This window comes from Erpetoichthys calabaricus, chromosome 5, assembly GCF_900747795.2.
Source record: "Erpetoichthys calabaricus chromosome 5, fErpCal1.3, whole genome shotgun sequence".
Lineage (NCBI taxonomy): Eukaryota > Metazoa > Chordata > Cladistia > Polypteriformes > Polypteridae > Erpetoichthys > Erpetoichthys calabaricus.
This window is the reverse complement of record NC_041398.2, coordinates 134,713,408-134,732,640: the sequence shown is the minus strand read 5'-3', so window position 1 is coordinate 134,732,640 and position 19,233 is coordinate 134,713,408. Positions and strand designations below refer to the sequence as shown.

Below are 19,233 nucleotides of genomic sequence, written 5' to 3'. Positions count from 1 at the left end.
ATGTGTATGCATTTTATTGAGGGAGATTTTCTGAATCTCTCATTCCATTATGAGCAGCTTCTTGAATACAAACTAATTACTCAGTCCACTAGAGTCCATACTTCATTCCTTAACCCCAATTAATTTAATTATCCATTGCTACTATCATGCCTGGAAAGAGCTATACAACATTTTTTTCTGTTTTATGATATAATGATATTTATTCTTAAGTATTAAACCCAACAGCAGCAGTCCTAGCCCTGGGGGTGGGGGGGGGGGGGGGGGGGGGGTAACACTTAATTGCTTGTTTTCCAGTCTGATTCTTTAATCAGAGTTTCACTTCTGCATTTAATTAAATTAAATCCTTTTCTTCTGTTAGCATGCCAGCTAACGCATGCCTGAAATGCTTGCTTCGTTCTTAAGTGATTTAGCAGGCATGCAAACAATACACAAGAGGATGTATTCCTTTGGACCTGCAGTAACTAAAGATTTGGCTCCCCTTTGCCTTTATATTTTTGAAAACGATTCTTCAGAGATGAGGCAGTGCGGTGACACAATGGGCAGCATTACACAGAGACTGGATCATCGTTTGTTTCCCAGCAGGGGTGACATTTCTATGAACCTTCCATGCTCTAATTCATTTTTATTTGCTTTAGGTTGAACTTTTTCAGAAACTCAGTCAAAGGGAGTTCAGAGCCTTTCCTGGCCAAACTGAGGGTCCAAAGCAGGAACCAATTCAATTGCAAGGTATATTCACAAAAAAATTGCATTCACACATAAATTAAGACTGTGATCACATACAGTATTTGAAATAAACTAGAGTGCTTAACTATTGTAGGAAAGATGTACAAATGCAGGGCTGGAACAACTTAACATAAATGTTACCCACTGAGTCACTGCACTGCACCATAGTTTATTATACAGTAAATCTTTAATTTCAAACACTGTTTCGACAATGCTAAATTAACTATTAGCATTTCAGTAGTCCTTTAAAGTGTATATATGGAAATGTTTTAATTAAAAGAAGTGGGAATTCAGGACACCGTGTGTAAGTCAAGTTGGGGAGCATACACTGGGGAGCATGCACTGGTACAATGTGTTGCCGCACCCAATACACAACAGGATCCCAGTTGGCAGACAGGCTGGTCCAGACACACCGTCCGGAAATGACCCTCTATCTGCTGCAGCCAGGTGTTACGTGGGCGACCCCTTGGCCCGGTCCAGCCACTCGGATCCCCAACAATGTGGATCTCCCTCACGGAATCGCGCCACATGGCCATAGTGCTAGTAATGTGCCTTGTTCGGGACTCCATGAGCAACCACTCTTTCGACACAAAGTCAAACCAGCAGTACCCAAGGATTTTCGAGAGAAACACAGTACCAAAGGAGTCCAGTCTTCATCTCAGGTCACTGGATAGCATCCATGTCTCGCAACCGCATAGCAAGACAGGAGGCACCAGGACTCTAAAGACTTGGACCTTCGTCATTTTGCATAGATATCGGGAGTGCCACACACCCCTTTCCAGCGACCTCATGACCCTCCATGCTCTCCCAATCTGTCTACTGACTTCAAAGGAAGAGTCAACAGAGACATGAAATTCACCGTAAACAGACACACTGCTGATGGCTGTGCCCAAGAGGTCATTAAAGGCATGGATCTTGGTTTTTATCCAGGACACTCGCAAGCCCAGACACTCAGACTCTTCCCTCAGTCTCTCGAGTGCTCCAATCAGAGCCTCCATTGACTCCGCAAAGATCACAGCATCATCAGCAAAGTCAAGATCCGTGAATCTTTCTTCACCAACAGATGCCCCACAGCCACTAGACCCTACAACCTTGCCCAACACCCAGTCCATACAAGCATTGAACAGAGATGGGGCAAGAACACACCTCTGACGAACCCAAAGAATCAATTGGGAAAAACACAGAGGTTCTGCCTCCACTCTGCACAGCACTCATAGTACCAGTGTACAGGCCGGCCATGATATCCAGCAACCTCGAGGGGATCTCGTGAACCCTCAAGATGTCCCACAGGGCAGATCAATCAACTGAGTCGAACGCTTTATGAAAATCAACAAAGGCTGCAAAGAAACTCTGCTGATACAGTGGAACCTCGGTTTGCGAGTAACTTGGTTTATGAGTGTTTTGCAAGACGAGCAAAAATTTTTAATAAATTTTGACTTGATAAACGAGCGAGGTCTTACAGTACGAGCAGTATGTATACTCTGTCTGCTGAGCATCATGTGATCACAACTGAGCTGATGGTTCTTCTCTCTCTCGCTGCGGGATTGTGGGCAATCGTCTCCTATTGTCCGTCTGAGTCGGCGTGCCTCACTCATAGTAAACATCCGTATGAGCGTATACTGTTTACTACAGCATTAGCATTGTGACTGTGTGTGCTCGCACGCGAGTGTGTGTGTATGTGTGTGTGCTCGCTTGTGCGCGTGTGTGTATGTGTGTGTGCACACGCGCACTCGTGTGTGTGTGTGTGCTCGCGCGCGCGCGTGTGTGCTGTGACGAGCGAGTCCCCGTCTTGCACACTAAAACACAAAACTGAGTCTCAGTACTTTAGAAACACCAGCTTTATTCAGCTTGAAACAGACACAGCAGTCAGGCAGGGCCCTGCGCATTTATAATGTTCCTTGTTCCTTGTATCACCTATCAACGGCAGGCGCTTATAGCATGTCCGCGATCTTTTCAGATTTGCTTTTACAGTGAACTGCTACAGCGCTGGGAGACTGCGATTGCTTTGGGACGCTCTTCCGCGTATCATCCCATTGGGTGGAATCCCACATGAGTTTAGAAACTCACTCACACCAGCCATGATTCTTTTCAAAGGTAAAGTGCAGGTTAATTTGTTTTATGTATTTTTACTTTATATTTTGTATTAATCATTTTTATATGAATAGTTTTGGGTTGTGGAACAAATCATCTGAGTTTCCATTATTTCTTATGGGGAAATTCACTTTGATATACGAGTGCTTTGGACTATGAGCACGTTTCCGGAACGAATTAAGATGAAGCTTTTCCGCAAGCAAGCATATTTTAAGAGGTCATAAGATTAAAGTGTTTAGAAATTTGTAGGAAATTAGTTCAGTTAATTGCAACTGTCACTATAAAATAAATTTTTTAACATGAACGTGAGTACATAGCTGTTAACTTGCCTTTTGTTTTTTATTTTAAAAATGAATTGTTATTGGACATGAATCGGCATCTTGAGGTTGCACAAATATTTTAAAACAGTGTATCCATGTTGCTTTAGAAAGGAATTAAAAAAGTAAAGAAAAAGGAGATTCAGCCATTTTAAACCAAAAATCGATCTGTACACCTCATCTTGGCGAATTTCTCTCTCTCTGCGATGACCTTTCACCACCCTCAGGGACGTAGTTACCTTGTGTTGTGAATCTGAGCACACACCATTTTCATTTTTAAAATCTACCACTTTTGGGGATGTTTTCTTTTAGGATTTATAAATAAGTTTTCATTTAAATCGGGCAAATATCCAACTTTGAAGATGAGAGTGCCTTAAGCATTACTGCTGAACCGTATTGGTATGCACCAGAAGTGGATCAAAAAGACTAGAGAGGAGAGCAGAACTGGAGAGACAAAAAGAGCAAAATACGGTCTGGCAATGCGACGGACAAGTGCGAAATGGTGGTATGCAATTGGAAAATGTGAAGTTATGGCCACTCAGGATAAATGTCTCTGTTGCTTGCTGCTTCCAACACTGGAAAGCTCAGATGTGTTGGGAATCAGCCCACTTTGTTGCGTGAGGCTGCAGTATGTGCAAATTTTCAGCTATCATGAATCACAGAGTTCTGGAGACATTTTTCCACACTCAGCAATGAAACTAGAATAAAAGATCAAAACCTGAAAGACCCAATAGGCAGCTTTCACTAGAGTAAGTCTAATTTTTGATCTTATTTCTTGCAGTGTGTTGTGGTGTGAAATTTTTCATATAAGGTGATAAATATTTTGTATGTTTTTATTTATATGGTTAAGTACCCCCTAGTCTCTTTGCAATTTTATGACAGGGTCAGGGGAAATGCCTCAAACAAGTTTAGGCAAGTGATTCTCTGCAGGACTCGCTCAGTCAACCCCCGCATGGAGGCCAATTACCTAGCTGGCAAGTTTCACCTTAACAAAAGGTTTTGGGGGCAGGTGTGAAAGCATTGTGTGGCACCAGAATTCTGTTGGTCTAATGTTGTCTGAAGCCATTAAGTACCATGATGCCCTATTGGCTGTAGGGTTTGGGCAGAGAGTTTATAAATTTCCTTGCTTTACCCCCCCCCCCCCCCCCCCCCCACCTTACCAACTGATGAACTAAAAAAGACCAAACTGAGAAGCACAACTTGGCATCCATTTTGAGACAGGCATGCAGCCTGGTCTGAAAAAAGCTGACCAAAAATGATGCATTAATTAGAGACATTTGAAGTAACTACAAGTCTGTGTGCCGCATGAAACTACACAATAGCATTTATCAGGTTCTATGGTTGCCAATATTCAAATGTACTTTGCATATTGTTATTATTTATGAATATTACCAATAATACCTTATTTAAAGTGTAATTTAACTCTTGCTTGTCTTTTACTACAGCTAATTGCCTGAGGTTATAAATGTAGAAGGGAAGGTGGGGAGAAGTTATATGGTACAATACGTTATAAACAGTGGTAAGTCTGTGAGATTTGAAATTGTTGTTATTATTTACACGGCTAACGATCATTCATGACTCAAACCAGTAATGCTAGATCGGTAAAGCATTACCGCTAATGATAGTTCTACCTTTCTTCCCTACTTAAGAGCTATTCGTCAATACAGTAGTCAGTCTGCTAGTGAAAGACATTGCCATTGTTATTATTCTATGGCTGCAGCGAAATGACCCACCTGAAATATGTTTGGAACTGCAAATGGATTCAATAATGGGCAATCAGGAACATATTTTTTTCCTTCTTTGCCCACAAGCAGTCATCTATAAAAAAATAAGCCCACAAAAGTCCCAGGTCCGCTTTCAGTAGGCCTTCCATTTGAGTGCTTACATCCAACCTCATTGCTACAAGCCATAACTTTAAGGTATCATGGTTACCATAAGGAAAGTTGTTTTGCTTCTCTAAATTTATATTCACATCCTGGATATTTGCATTTTCTAACTATTTTCTCAAAAGATAAAATTGCCACAAGCAGCAATTGTTTACGTCTAAACTCCACCCATGACAGTAGCTGTAAGCAGATGAGAGAACAGGAAATGTATTCTTACCTCGAGGAAAATAGTTCCATGAATAAGTGAAAAAATAATTATTTCTAATTTCCTTTCAATACCACAAGAAGGCCTCATAAACACAGAAGGTATGTTTTATTAAATTAAAACATTGCTGCTTCAAAGTGGACATATTTGGTAAGTTTAAATCTTTTTTCATGTTTGGACTCTAGTTACTTCAAGCCCCATTATAAATTACAAGAACAGACATGCTATTTTTAACATTCCACAGTTTAGAACACAATTGTATGTGCCAAATTAACATATACAGTACCATGATTCTGAAGAAGTAACTTTGACTTGAAAAATACCAAACTTATCCTTTAAGGGCAAATTTCACACAAATATCAGGAAGTTTTTCTTCACATATACAACCACAGATACATGAAATACATCGCCAAGTAGTGTGTGTAGAGTGTAAAAATGTAGGGACCTTCAGATCTTTACTTGATGTTATTTTGAAGACTCTAGTTGAATAGGATTGGCAAGCTTGTTAGGCCTAATGGCCTGTTCTCAGCCAATTCCTTATTCAAATTTAACACTAACAATTTTACTGTGTAGAGATCCACTCACCTTCCACATAAAGCAGCTGATATTTGATTGACATTTGAGGTGTCCCCCGCATGATGGCCTTGCAATAAAACACTCCCTTGTATTCAGGATCAGGCTGGTGGATTATAAAACCTTTCCTCGGGTCATAGCTGATCAGCGTACCGTTGACATTGACTTCCAGAGGGGGCACTTCCCTGTGCAGAGTCACCTTTGTTGTAGGACTAGTCACCCGACAGGGAATGATTGAAGGTTGGTCAGGCCGGAGGTAAACTATTTCAAAGTAAGTCGCTGATGGAACAAACAGGTCTTCTTTATCTATGGTGATACAAATTAAAATTTGTCAGAGTGTTTATTCAAAAGGAAGACAGAGGAAAAAAATATACTTCAGCATCCAAAATGTGAGGGGTGTCAAACTATTAGTTTTCCATAGCCAATGGGATTTTGACCCTTTTTCAGAAAATGCTTTATTTGTCCATTTTGAAATACAAAATTACTTTGTTTAATGTCAATGAGAAGTATAATCTGATTTTCCTTACACTTAGCATCTCTTACATTTTTACCTGAGGAGTGAAATTTAATGGAATGCAGCAGAATCACAGTCACAATACCCTGATTGACTAGTCGACATGTTACATATTGCTTTACCTTTCATTCATTCATTTTCTGAACACACTTCATTTATTACAAACTAGCAATGTTACCTATCAAAGACAGGTAATAACATTCATTTTAAAACTTTTGTTATCTCTTGTCCTACGTGTATCTTCAGCGCTTTTCCTCTGTATCTGTATGTGTCTGACTCTCTCTTGACTGGCACTCTATGCGTTGAACGCATTCCCATAAACCCTGCTTCTCAGACTCTTTCATTTGCAGCTGCCTTGCTCACCTCCTCTTCACTTTTATGGTTTCCGTCTTCTCAGTGCGTCTCCTATGCTTTACTCTTTTTCGTTCTTTATTCAATCGCTTCACCAAAGCCTAATTGACCAATCAGATTATTCGGAGGGCCCGGACAGACAGATCTTAGATTTTCAAAGAGCCCAAGCCTATTCTGCTACCACTGTGTGTAAAAGAGGAATCAGTTCTGCAGCAGAAGCCAGTGAGTTAAAAGAACCAACTAATGTGCTAACCACCTGCCCTTAACCAATGTTGTGTTCCATTTACCTCAGATGTCGAAGCTGACCTGAACTGACCAGTAACACAATTGGAATGCCAGTATCGATGCCTCTAGAAAAAACGTTGTTGTGCTTGCTTTTTTGGAATAAATACCAGTTGATAACAGTGTATTACATAATATTTTGTGCATCCAAAAATCACAGCAGCATGTCCGCAGAAAAAGGTTGGTAAGTACTATACGTGTGACTGGTTAAATGTGACCCAGATTGACAGAAGTACTAATAAACAGTATAATACTACAGCATTCTCTAAAGTTTGTGATGTATGCTGCCATTTTGGATTGATATCATAATCTGAAATTGGACAAACTCAGACTTGACAGTCCAGCACCGAGTTTCTGAGTAGGAAATCTGACTTATGAGAATTTTTCTGTTGAAAATTCCAAGTAGGAACTCAAAAAATCTGACTTCCCAGTTCAAATTGAGCGCAGAATTATTGCATAACATTTAACAGCAAGAAGCTCTGATGAAGTCTGTTTGACATGTCATGGCAAGGAGGGTGAACAGTTCGGAGATTAGTTTAAAATTATATGTCATTATGAAGAATAGGAACAATTAGTTTTCAGCTTGAGAAAATTCATTTTCCTTGTAGGGATGAAATGCAAAACAAAAAAAAAGCATTGTAGGTAAAAACATTTGATGACTGTTGTAGCTTTTAAATTGTCAGGTTAAGTTGTCACAAAGATAGCAACTAGATTTGGAATTTAAACTCATGTCCTTAGACTTACGAAGTAGCAACACTAATCCTTACCACGCTTTACGACCTCAATTGTGTTGTGACATAACAATGACGATAATGAGACCAGTTAAAGACAGACCTCACAGAAAATTATTTCCAAGAATATCTACCGGGAGGAACTACCGACATGTAATAAATATAATAATCTTTACAGCAAACCTCTGTTGAATATCGGCCTCATTAATTCATGACACACATTGAGGTTAGCATATTTCCTATATGGCAGCACAGTGATGCGGTGTTAGGTCAGGTTTATACTTCACGCAACGTGACGTATGTTCCAGCGGACGCTCCTGCTACGCAAGCGTTTTATGTTTATACTTGTGCGCGTACTTTACGTAAATCTGGAAGAATCCACCAGGTGGCAGTGTGAGATATCATCACGGTGAGAACAGGTTCGGCTTGTGAATTGTCTGGAATGCCCATTAACTTCCGATGACACCTTACCGCAATATCCCTGAAAAGGATGTTTAATGATTAAATCCATCAATCCAGGGATGTGTCCATTCCAGCAAGCATTGGGCACGAGGCAGAAACAATCCCTGGACGGGGCCTCGGCTCATCTCAAGGTGAATACAAGCACTCACATACACGCTGGCGTCATTTTAGTGTCACCAAATCTGCATATCTGTGGAAGGAAACTGGAGCACAGTGTGGAAGCCCAGCAGGAAAACATGAAACTCCAGGCAGGGAATATCAGCAACGTGACTCCCTGCGAGCCACCGTGTCACCCCCATGTGTGTAATTATTAACAGTATTCATTATTTAAATGAAATTACCGATTTACCTGTAAAATGTAACATACATACTTTAATGCATTTCATCATGAAAGTGACATCAAGTATAAATCTAAGGATTCTAAATATGCAGAGAGTTGGAATATCATACATTTAATGTGTTCTGTGTGGTGTTCTATTGCTGTTTCCCGCTGCTGTCAGGTCAGGAGGAAGCCACAGAAAAAAAAGACAGCACAGAAGATGGTATGTGAGACTTTTAAAATGTATCGTGTCATTACGATCGGGAATATGTGACACTTATATAATATAAAAGCACTACGAATGCATTTGTATGTTGGCATTTTGCTTCACCACATCGAACCATTCATCAAACATCGAAGCACGCACATCAAACCTACTAGGATCCACATAGTGGCTTTCTGTCACATGTAGATAGTAAACAGAGACTCTGCCGTCACATTCCAACTTTTATCACACTGCGCCCCCGACTTTTTGCTGGTACTGCAACTTGCGGAAGTGTCTCATTAATTTCTGAGGACCTGCCCAGAGAACGCGTCAAATGAACGCTGTGAATGCGTGGCAGCCATGATGCGTGCGCGTACGTGTTCTGAGCGTGAAGTATAAACGAGCCCTTAGAGCCACCATCCTGTTTGGAATTCCATTTATGCCCCTATGTATGGGAAGTCTGCATGTTAGAACAGATTTTCTCTTGGTACTCAGAATTCCTTTCACATCCCAAAAATGCATATTGAATCTTGATTAGTCAGTATAAATTATACCCACTCTAGCTTTGCGTGAGTGTGCTCAGTGATAGGCTGGCATCTCTTCCAGACATGGATAGTCTGTAATTAAAAACTGTCCCTGAACATATGTCTAGTCTGTGCCCACCACAATTGGCTGGGTACCATCCATCCTTGTACCCCTTCAGTTTACATACACATAACCGGGGTGGCCAACTCTGATCCTGAAGAACCACAGTGGCTGCAGGTTTTTGTTCCAACCCAGTTGCTTAATCAGAAGCCAATCCTCACCAATAACAGATCGTATTAAATTTCATGGCTTGTTAGCGTTTTAACACTACCATGTCAGATCATTCTTTTTTATGTATCATCCAAGTGATTTGAAGCCTAAAATTGATGAGTAGTTTTTATGTCTTTCTGAGTACTTAATTAAACCAAATAGTGAATGATGAATGCACACAGGTGGAAATGGAGACAAGCTAGATGTAGAACTGCTGGTTCCTTTGTCATTTGCATCTTATTGCTAATAAGGAGCAATTAAAACAATACAGACAGCTGTTTAAGACTAAAATAATCAATTAAGGGTTCAAAATCTTAACAAGCGAGACAACTAAAATGAAGCAGATAAATGTCACTTGAGCGGTAAGTGCTTCATCAGCAATGAATGATTTCTCATGAAATAACTGGATTGGAACACAAAAATGAAGCCACTGTGGCCCTCCAGAACCGACGTTGCTCATCCCTGATTTAAAGGGGCTGAGTCTTAAATAGCAAATAAATTAATTAACGTGGTAAAAACTAGTTACTAATTAAGAATTAAAGTTAGAATGAAAACCTGTAGCCACTGTGTCTCTCCAGGACTGGAGATGGCCTCCCCTGCACATAACATTTCCTAATGATTTGTGCATACAATAGTGCAGTATAATGTCTGATGTACAAGTGCTGATGTCCTCCCGCCTCTTGCCAACTCTGATGTGCTGCTATAGGCCCGAACTTGAGTCTAACGTGTTCTATGGAAAACTGTGAATGATAAAGGAATGGGGACCAGCTGTTTAATTCAAAGATCTGAAAGTGAAAGTAAAAGGTTCAAAGAAATGGATATCTCACATCAGGTGTGCCTTCCATCTGGAAAAAGTTCTTGACCATCAAGGTCCAATGAGTGTGGTCCAATTGGGCACTGACTTCCAGCACCTTTGCTCTTTAAATAGTTCCCAGAACAGAAGAGGTAGGTTGGCCAGTGCTCAGCGTTGTGCATGAACGAGTTGAAAAGAGTGCGTTCATTGAACAAGCTCATTTTTCTAAGAATGGTGAGCTTAACATAATGTATTTGTAAGTGAAGAACTTGAACGTGAGCTAGTTCAGTTTTCTGTGACATTCTGGATCTGGTTTAGGTCCAGATTAAACATTTTGCCTTACTCTGTAACATAGGGGTGCAGCCGAATCTGAATACGGTATTCGGATAAGCACAAATAGTGGATTTTTATGAATATTTACAGTGCATTCAGAAAGTATCCACAGCGCATCACTTTTTCCACATTTTGTTATGTTACAGCCTTATTCTAAAATGGATTAAATTCATTTTTTTCCTCAGAATTCTACACACAACACCCCATAATGACAACGTGAAAAAAGTTTACTTGAGATTTTTGCAAATTTATTAAAAAATAAAAAAATTGAGAAAGCACATGTACATAATTATTCACAGCCTTTGCCATGAAGCTCAAAATTGAGCTCAGGTGCATCCTGTTTCCCCTGATCATCCTTGAGATGTTTCTGCAGCTTAATTGGAGTCCACCTGTGGTATATTCAGTTGATTGGACATGATTTAGAAAGGCACACACCTGTCTATATAAGGTCCCACAGTTGACAGTTCATGTCAGAGCACAAACCAAGCATGAAGTCAAAGGAATTGTCTGTAGACCTCCGAGACAGGATTGTCTCGAGGCACAAATCTGGGGATGGTTCCAGAAAAGTTTCTGCTGCTTTGAAGGTCCCAATGAGCACAGTGGCCTCCATCATTCGTAAGTGGAAGAAGTTCAATACCACCAGGACTCTTCCTAGAGCTGGCCAGCCATCTAAACTGAGAGATCGGGGGAGAAGGGCCTTAGTCAGGAAGGTGACCAAGAACCCGATGGTCACTCTGTCAGAGCTCCAGAGGTCCTCTGTGGAGAGAGGAGAACCTTCCAGAAGGACAACCATCTCTGCAGCGATCCACCAATCAGGCCTGTATAGTAGAGTGGCCAGACGGAAGCCACTCCTTAGTAAAAGGCACATGGCAGCCCGCCTGGAGTTTGCCAAAAGGCACCTGAAGGACTCTCAGACCATGAGAAAGAAAATTCTCTGGTCTGATGAGACAAAGATTGAACTCTCTGGTGTGAACGCCAGGCGTCACGCTTGGAGGAAACCAGGCACCGCTCATCACCAAGCCAATACCATCCCTACAGTGAAGCATGGTTGTGGCAGCATCATGCTGTGGGGATGTTTTTCAGTGGCAGGGACTGGGAGACTAGTCAGGATAAAGGGAAAGATGACTGCAGCAAAGTACAGAGACATCCTGGATGAAAACCTACTCCAGAGCGCTCTTGACCTCAGACTGGGGTGACGGTTTATCTTTCAGCAGGACAACGACCCTAAGCACACAGCCAAGATATCAAAGGAGTGGCTTCAGGACAACTCTGTGAATGTCCTTGAGTGGCCCAGCCAGAGCCCAGACTTGAATCCGATTGAACATCTCTGGAGAGATCTTAAAATGGCTGTGCACCGACGCTTCCCATCCGACCTGATGAAGCATGAGAGGTGCTGCAAAGAGGAATGGGCGAAACTGGCCAAGGATAGGTGTGCCAAGCTTGTGGCATCATATTCAAAAAGACTTGAGGCTGTAATTGCTGCCAAAGGTGCATCAACAAAGTATTGAGCAAAGGCTATGAATACTTATGTACATGTGATTTCTCAGTTTTTTTATTTTTAATAAATTTGCAAAAATCTCAAGTAAACTTTTTTCATGTTGTCATTATGGGGTGTTGTGTTTAGAATTCTGAGGAAAAAAATGAATTGAATCCATTTTAGAATAAGGCTGTAACATAACAAAATGTGGAAAAAGTGATGCGCTGTGAATACTTTCCGAATGCACTGTATCTCGTACAATGTTTTTGCCATTTATTTGTATTGGGGGAAAAAAATGACATAAAATCAAATAGGCACTGTTTGTGTCTGCCTGCTTGTGCTTAAGCTGCAAACCAACTGACATGAGCATGCGGTGAAGCTCCGCTTTTGCTTTTAGAAAAATGTTGTACTTTGCGAGGCCGCTTTATATTTTTCCCCATTGCACATGCAATACATGACCGGCAGTGTAATAGTTTAGTTCACCTACATGCTGGTTCCACAGTCACCATTTGTGTCACACGGTTGGAAATAGAGTGGTAATTTATATGTATACTTGCATCTATTTAATTTATTTTTTGACCGGGAGGATATTAGCATATATGTGTTTGTTGCTGGGTATAACTCAAAAAAGTGTATTTAAATAAAAAAGTCTTCAGAATTATTGTATTTTATTCAAGAACACTGTAATAGCCTAATATAAGGCTTGCAAAATTGAAAAAAGTAAACTCATGGATCATTTATTCTCACTCCTTAAAAAACACAAAATTAACTGAACATGAACTAGTTCAAAATTGAAATGGTGAACTATGGACGTGAATTTATTCATTTTAATCTGTGTGAACTGAACTTTGAGCGAGTTCTTGTGAGGTGTGAACTTGCACACCACTGCCAGTGCTATATCGGATGTGACAGCAGCTCATCTCAGGACTCATCTTCTAGTCTGCTCTTCAGTGCTTGCTAGTTAATGTTAACAATGTGTTTGTAAGTTGGGGACCTTGTAAAATAAACCAGATAACAATTTAGATTAATGTCAACACTAATACAGAGAAAACAGAGTCAAAGAGAAGTCTTCTATTGATGATGGCATGTTTAACATCAAATCCCTAATCTATCCAATGACCCTTCACCACTGGGTGCGCTGTTTAATAAATCATTTAAGATTTCAATTAATTTGAGCATCCTACTGTATCTTGGCTTGTGCAAAATCTTAATTAGTCCTACTTAACTGGATTCTGAGTTGACTGCTTCTACCCTCAGACTCTATCACAGCTCCTCTCTTATAAATCCTTGCACATTGCTGCCCCCTGTTGGAGAGACTTAAATGGTTTTTCCCACAGTTGTCAGCCCCGCCCCTTTCTTCTTTTTGAAGAAATCCATTTCACACTTCTCAGATGGTTAGGTTAAGGTGTTGGGAGGCAGCCGTGGGTTTAGTAGCATTACAGTATGTGACTGGAGGACTGGAGAGAGCACTGAGGATACAATGATTGTGTTTTATTGTGCTTTAAAAAAATTCTCTGCTTTTTTAAATCCCAGGTAAACTCTTATTCCGATTAGAGAAAGTAGTATATTGATCTCTGAGAAACCAGTTTAACATGCATGGATTTCTCTGCTAGTAACCCAGTTATTTGGCCATGTAAACCCTTAACCTGGGTACACTTAAGAATTTTGTAGTCTTCACATGTCTGTTCCACTCTGTTCACTGGCACATATGTTAGCTTCATGCTTTCTAGATGCTTTCAGCAGGCAATGGCAGAAACATCCACAAGGTAAATTTCCAGGGCCAAATTCTCACACCATCCCATTATTCCTTCTCCAAGTTGAAATAATCAGTCTCAGTATGTCAGAAATCAGTAACTTTATGTCTTTGAACTGAATGTACAGTGCTAAACTCAGCAGCACAATCTCGGGGGCAATGTTGGGGTAACACATTAAAAGTTACATAGTCCCATTACTATGAGTAACCTAATTCAATGCTCATTTTATTGAAGTAAAACTACTACTGCATTATTATTATCCCAGCAGCACTGGCTGTAAAGGAAAGAGCACGGTGCTGGTATGCCAGTCTTTTTCAGGGCTCAGTCGCAAAGCCAAGCAGAGAAAAGTGTGCTATGTCCAATCCTTTATCAGAAACCATTAATTTGAATCCAGCTGTTTGCTATAGATATGTTGAAACAGTGTGATTGGGTGATGCAGCGGCAAGTGTTCATATCACAAATCATCTGTGCTCACAACAAGGATGTGGAAAAGGGATGGATGTTATTTACTTAAGAGCACATTAAGTACTAAACATTTACAAAATACAAGATATTTATCACATGCTTTGTGCTTGTTTTCAGAGTCACAGAGGCTAATGATAATGTTTAATTTTTTTTTTTTTGCACAGTTTGATGGCATTGGAGCATTTTGCTAGAGGAGAACTCCAGAAGCATACTTGCACATGTAAACGGCTTTTTGAAGAAAACTAACTCAATGTGGACCACTCACTTCACGTCTCTTTTGCTTGCTTGCTTGTTCTGTCCCACAGAAACAATGACAATCTGTAAGTCGTCCCAATAGCCCCAAAAGCTTGTCGTTTCTGACTTGTGCTAAATGTTGTCAGGATATTTTTTTCTCCCCTGAATCATATAATTGGGTGAGTGAAGCCAGAAAATGGATGGTGTTATGATATAGCCAGGCTTTCACCCCAGGCTTAAGTGAGGTGTCCTTTCATTTAACATTTTTAGTTTTTTGTAAATGCTATAAATTTCATTTTTGTTTTCTTGTATGGTTATGTGTATCTATACTAATAAAAGGCAAAGCCCTCACTGACTGACTCACTGACTGACTGACTCACTCATCACTAACTCTCCAACTTCCCGTGTAGGTAGAAGGCTGAAATTTGGCAGGCTCATTCCTTACAGCTTACTTACAAAAGTTAGGCAGGTTTCATTTCGAAATTCTACGCATAATGGTCATAACTGGAACCTGTTTTTTGTCCATATACTCTAATGGAGGAGGCAGAGTCACGTATCGCATCATCACGTATTATGCCTCCTACGTAATCACGTGAACTGAAAACAAGGAAGAGATTTACAGCACGAGTCAAACGCGGGAACGAAGGTAAATGACGTTAATTGTTGAGTGTCTTTTAATACTGTGTAATTGTTGAGTGTCTTTTAATACTGTGTAAGCATACATATTAACAGATGTGCAATTAAACGTGTGCATTTATGGGGTGATTTTTCAGGCTTAAAGCACGAAGTGATCACTCGAGTGAAGGCAGCTTCACAAAAAAACAGATCCTTAACAAACTGTTATTGGTATATTTTCCCTCAATTTTAAAAGGTTTTCTTTTCTTCTTAATAAAAATTTAAAAGCAGAACTTCGCCGGTGCAAACCGCGGGGATTTGAGCGACTGACGCATACAGACATATTCATGAGTGCAGGTAGTTCGGAAAGAAAGCACCATGTAAACCTAAAGTTTAAATTAAGTTCATAGACCTACAAAAAGACTGCGGTGGGTTGGCACCCTGCCCGGGATTGGTTCCCTGCCTTGTGCCCTGTGTTGGCTGGGATTGGCTCCAGCAGACCCCCGTGACCCTGTGTTCGGATTCAGCGGGTTGGAAAATGGATGGATGGATGGACCTACAAAAGGTTGCCATTGATTTCAGGCAAGATTGCTTTTCTCCTGTACAACTATACGTTGCATTCTCAAGAGTGTGCTTGCACAGCTTGGTCATATTACAACCGGAGTGCTGAACTGACAACATGGTATACAAACAGAACAATCGTAAAAACAGGATTAAATAAAAAGGCTGCTTCCGTTGGCGAAGCAACGAAAAAGGAAGACCTTATATGACGTTCGTTTATAAAACAGCAGAGAGGCTGTGTGAAGTCAGCTACACAAAAAAACAGATCCTTAACAAATTGTTAGTGGTATATTTTCCCTCAATTTAAAAAAGTTTTCTTTTCTTCTTAATAAAAATTTAAAAGCAGTACTTCGCCAGTGCCAAGCGTGGGGATTTCAGCGACTGACACATACAGATATATTCATGAGTGCAGGTACTATGGAAACAGAGCACCGTGTAAACCTAAAGTTTAAATTAAGTTCATAGACCTACAAAAGGTTGCCATTGATTTGAGGCAAGATTGCTTTTCTCCTGTACAACTATATGTTGCATTCTTAACAGTAAGCTTGCACAGCTTGGTCATATTCCAACCGGAGTGCTGAACTGACAACGTGGTATACAAACAGAACAATCGTAAAAACAGCGGAGAGGCTGTGTGAAGTCAGCTTCACAAAAAAACAGATCCTTAACAAATTGTTATTGGTATATTTTCACTCAATTTAAAAAGGTTTTCTTCTTAATAAAAATTTAAAAGCAGTACTTTGCCGCTGCAAAGCACGGGGATGTATATATAGATAGATAGATAGATATAGATATATGTGTATGTATGTAGATATGTATATATGTGTATATATATGTAGATATGTAAATATGTATATGTATATATATGTGTCTGTATGTGTATATATATATATATATATATGTGTATATATATATATATATATATATATATATATATATATATATATATATATATATATATATATATATATATATGTATATATATATATATATATATATATATATGTATGTATGCATGTGTGTATATGTATCTGTATATATATGTGGATGTGTATATGTATATATATATATATATATATGTATATATGTAGATATATATATATATGTGTATATATGTAGATATGTATATATATGTATATATGTAGATATATATATATATGTATATATGTAGATATGTGTATATGTAGATATGTGTATATAAGTATATATGTTTATGTATATATATATGTTTACATAACCTCTTTAACACACTACTTCTCCGCTGCGAAGCGCGGGTATTTTGCTAGTACATATATAAACTGCTCAAAGAAATTAAAGGAACACTTTGAAAACACATCAGATCTCAATTGGAAATATGTCATATTGGATATCTATATTGATAAGGACTGGGTAATGTGTTAGAAACAAAAGGAAGCCACATCATTTGATGGAAATGAAAATTATCAACCTACAGAGGGCTGAATTCAAAGACACCCCGAAAATCAAAGTGAAAAAATTTTGCAGGAAGCTAATCCATTTTGCCGAAATTTCATTGCAACAACTCCAAATCGTACTCAGTAGTTTGTACGGCCCCCATGTGCTTGCATGCATGCCTGACAACATCGGAGCATGCTCCTAATGAGACGGCGGATGGTGTTCTGGGGGATCTCCTGCCAGATCTGGACCAGGGCATCACTTAATCTGAGGTGCAACCTGGTGGCATCAGATGGACCAAAACATAATGACCCAGAGGTGTTCTATTGGATTTAGGTCAGGGTGAGTGTGGGGGCCAGTCAGTGGTATCAATACCATCATCCTCCAGGGACTGCCTGCATACTATCGCCACGAGGCCGGGCATTGTCCAAGGATTTCACCCCGATACCTAATGGCAGTCAAGGTGCCTCTGTCTAGTCTGTAGAGGTCTGTGTGTCCCTCTATGGATATGCCTCCCCTGGCCATCACTGACCCACCACCAAACCGGTCATGCTGAACAATGTTACAGGCAGCATAAAGTTCTCCGAGGCTTCTCCAGACCCTTTCACGTTTGTCACATGTGCTCAGGGTGAACCTGCTCTCATCTGTGAAAAGCACAGGACACCAGTGTTGGACCTGCCAATTCTGGCATTCTATGGCAAATGGCAATCAAGCTCCACGGTGCCAGGCAGTGAGCACAGGGCCCACTAGTGTACGTCAGGTCCTCAGGCCACTCTCATGAAATCTGTTTGTGATTGTTTCGTCAGAGACATTCACACCAGTGGCCTGCTGGAGGTCATTTTGTAGAGTTGTGGCAATGCTCATCCTGTTCCTCCTTACCCAAAGGAGCAGATACCAGTCCTGGTGATGGGTTATGGACCTTCTACAGCCCTGTCCAGCTCTCCAAGAGTAACTGCCTGTCTCCTGGAATCTCCTCCATGCCCTTGAAACTGTGCTGGGAGACACAGCAAACCTTCTGGCAATGGCAAGTATTGATGTGCCATCCTGGAAATGTTGGACTACCTGTGCAACCTCTGTAGGGTCCAGGTATCGCCTCATGCTACCAGTAGTGACACTGACCATATCCAAATACAAAACTAGTGAAAAAACAATCAGAAAAGATGAGGAGGGAAAAATGTCAGTGGCCTCCACCTGTTAAACCATGCCTGTTTTGGGGGTCGTCTCATTGTTGCCCCTCTAGTGCACCTGTTAATTTCATTAACACCAAAGCAGCTGGAACTGATTAACAACCCCCTCTGCTACTTAACTGACCAGATCAATATCTCAGAAGTTTCATTGACTTGATGCTATACTCTGATTAAAAAAGTGTTCCTTTAATATTTTAGGGCAGTATATATAGATTTGTTTTTTTATATTTGGTAAACTGTATTAATCCCCAAGGGGAAATTGTCTTTTTGTGTGACCTTTGGGGGTCAGAGCTCAGGGTCAGCCATTGTACAGTGTCCGTGGAGCTATTACACAGTATATTTCATCTTGATTAATATTTGGTTAGAATTGTTGTATTAATATTGGTGTTATGATTTTGTTTTGTTCTAAATTTTTCATAGCCTTTCCTTAGAAATGTTCTGCTCTTTATTCGTCACTTATGAGGGTATGGACTCTGAGCATTTCAAGTATTTGTTTGCTTTCTACATAAAAAAAATCATCTGATCTTGTTGAAAATATTTTGTGCCATTTTGACACTATTTTGTTAATTACAGTTGCTACTATGTTACGAGCCTGCCATCGAGTTTCTCGGTTGTTGGGTTGTGGTCTCAGAGGTCGCAACCTTTAATCAATTACTGACAAGTTAAAAGGTTGACACTGTTGGTCATTTTCTATCTTAATTTGAGGTAACTTCCTAAAAAAAACTAGTGTGATTCTTTCTTTTCTTTCTCTCAGGCATATGATTTTTGGCATTGCTTTTTGACCACTATTTTTGATTAATGCTTTTTGGATATGGTTAGATCTTTGGTTCTCATCTCTGTGTGTATCTTTGACAACATCTCATTTTCTGGTTCTCTTCTTTTAAAAACTTTCTATGTCTCCATTTGAATCATCATCCTTTGTTTATATGCCCCTTTCAGTGTTTATG

At 40.0% G+C, this 19,233-nt stretch overlaps 1 protein-coding gene across 1 annotated transcript in view; it reads right to left on the bottom strand.

Moving 5' to 3' along the window:
* The window catches only part of pdgfrl (platelet-derived growth factor receptor-like), a 104,183-nt gene that overhangs the window by 52,577 nt on the left and 32,373 nt on the right, over nucleotides 1–19,233 (bottom strand). Inside the window, exon 4 of the mRNA XM_028802075.2 lies at nucleotides 5,808–6,101. Coding sequence (XP_028657908.1) covers nucleotides 5,808–6,101 — 294 coding nt within the window. The remainder of the gene's footprint in view (nucleotides 1–5,807; nucleotides 6,102–19,233) is intronic.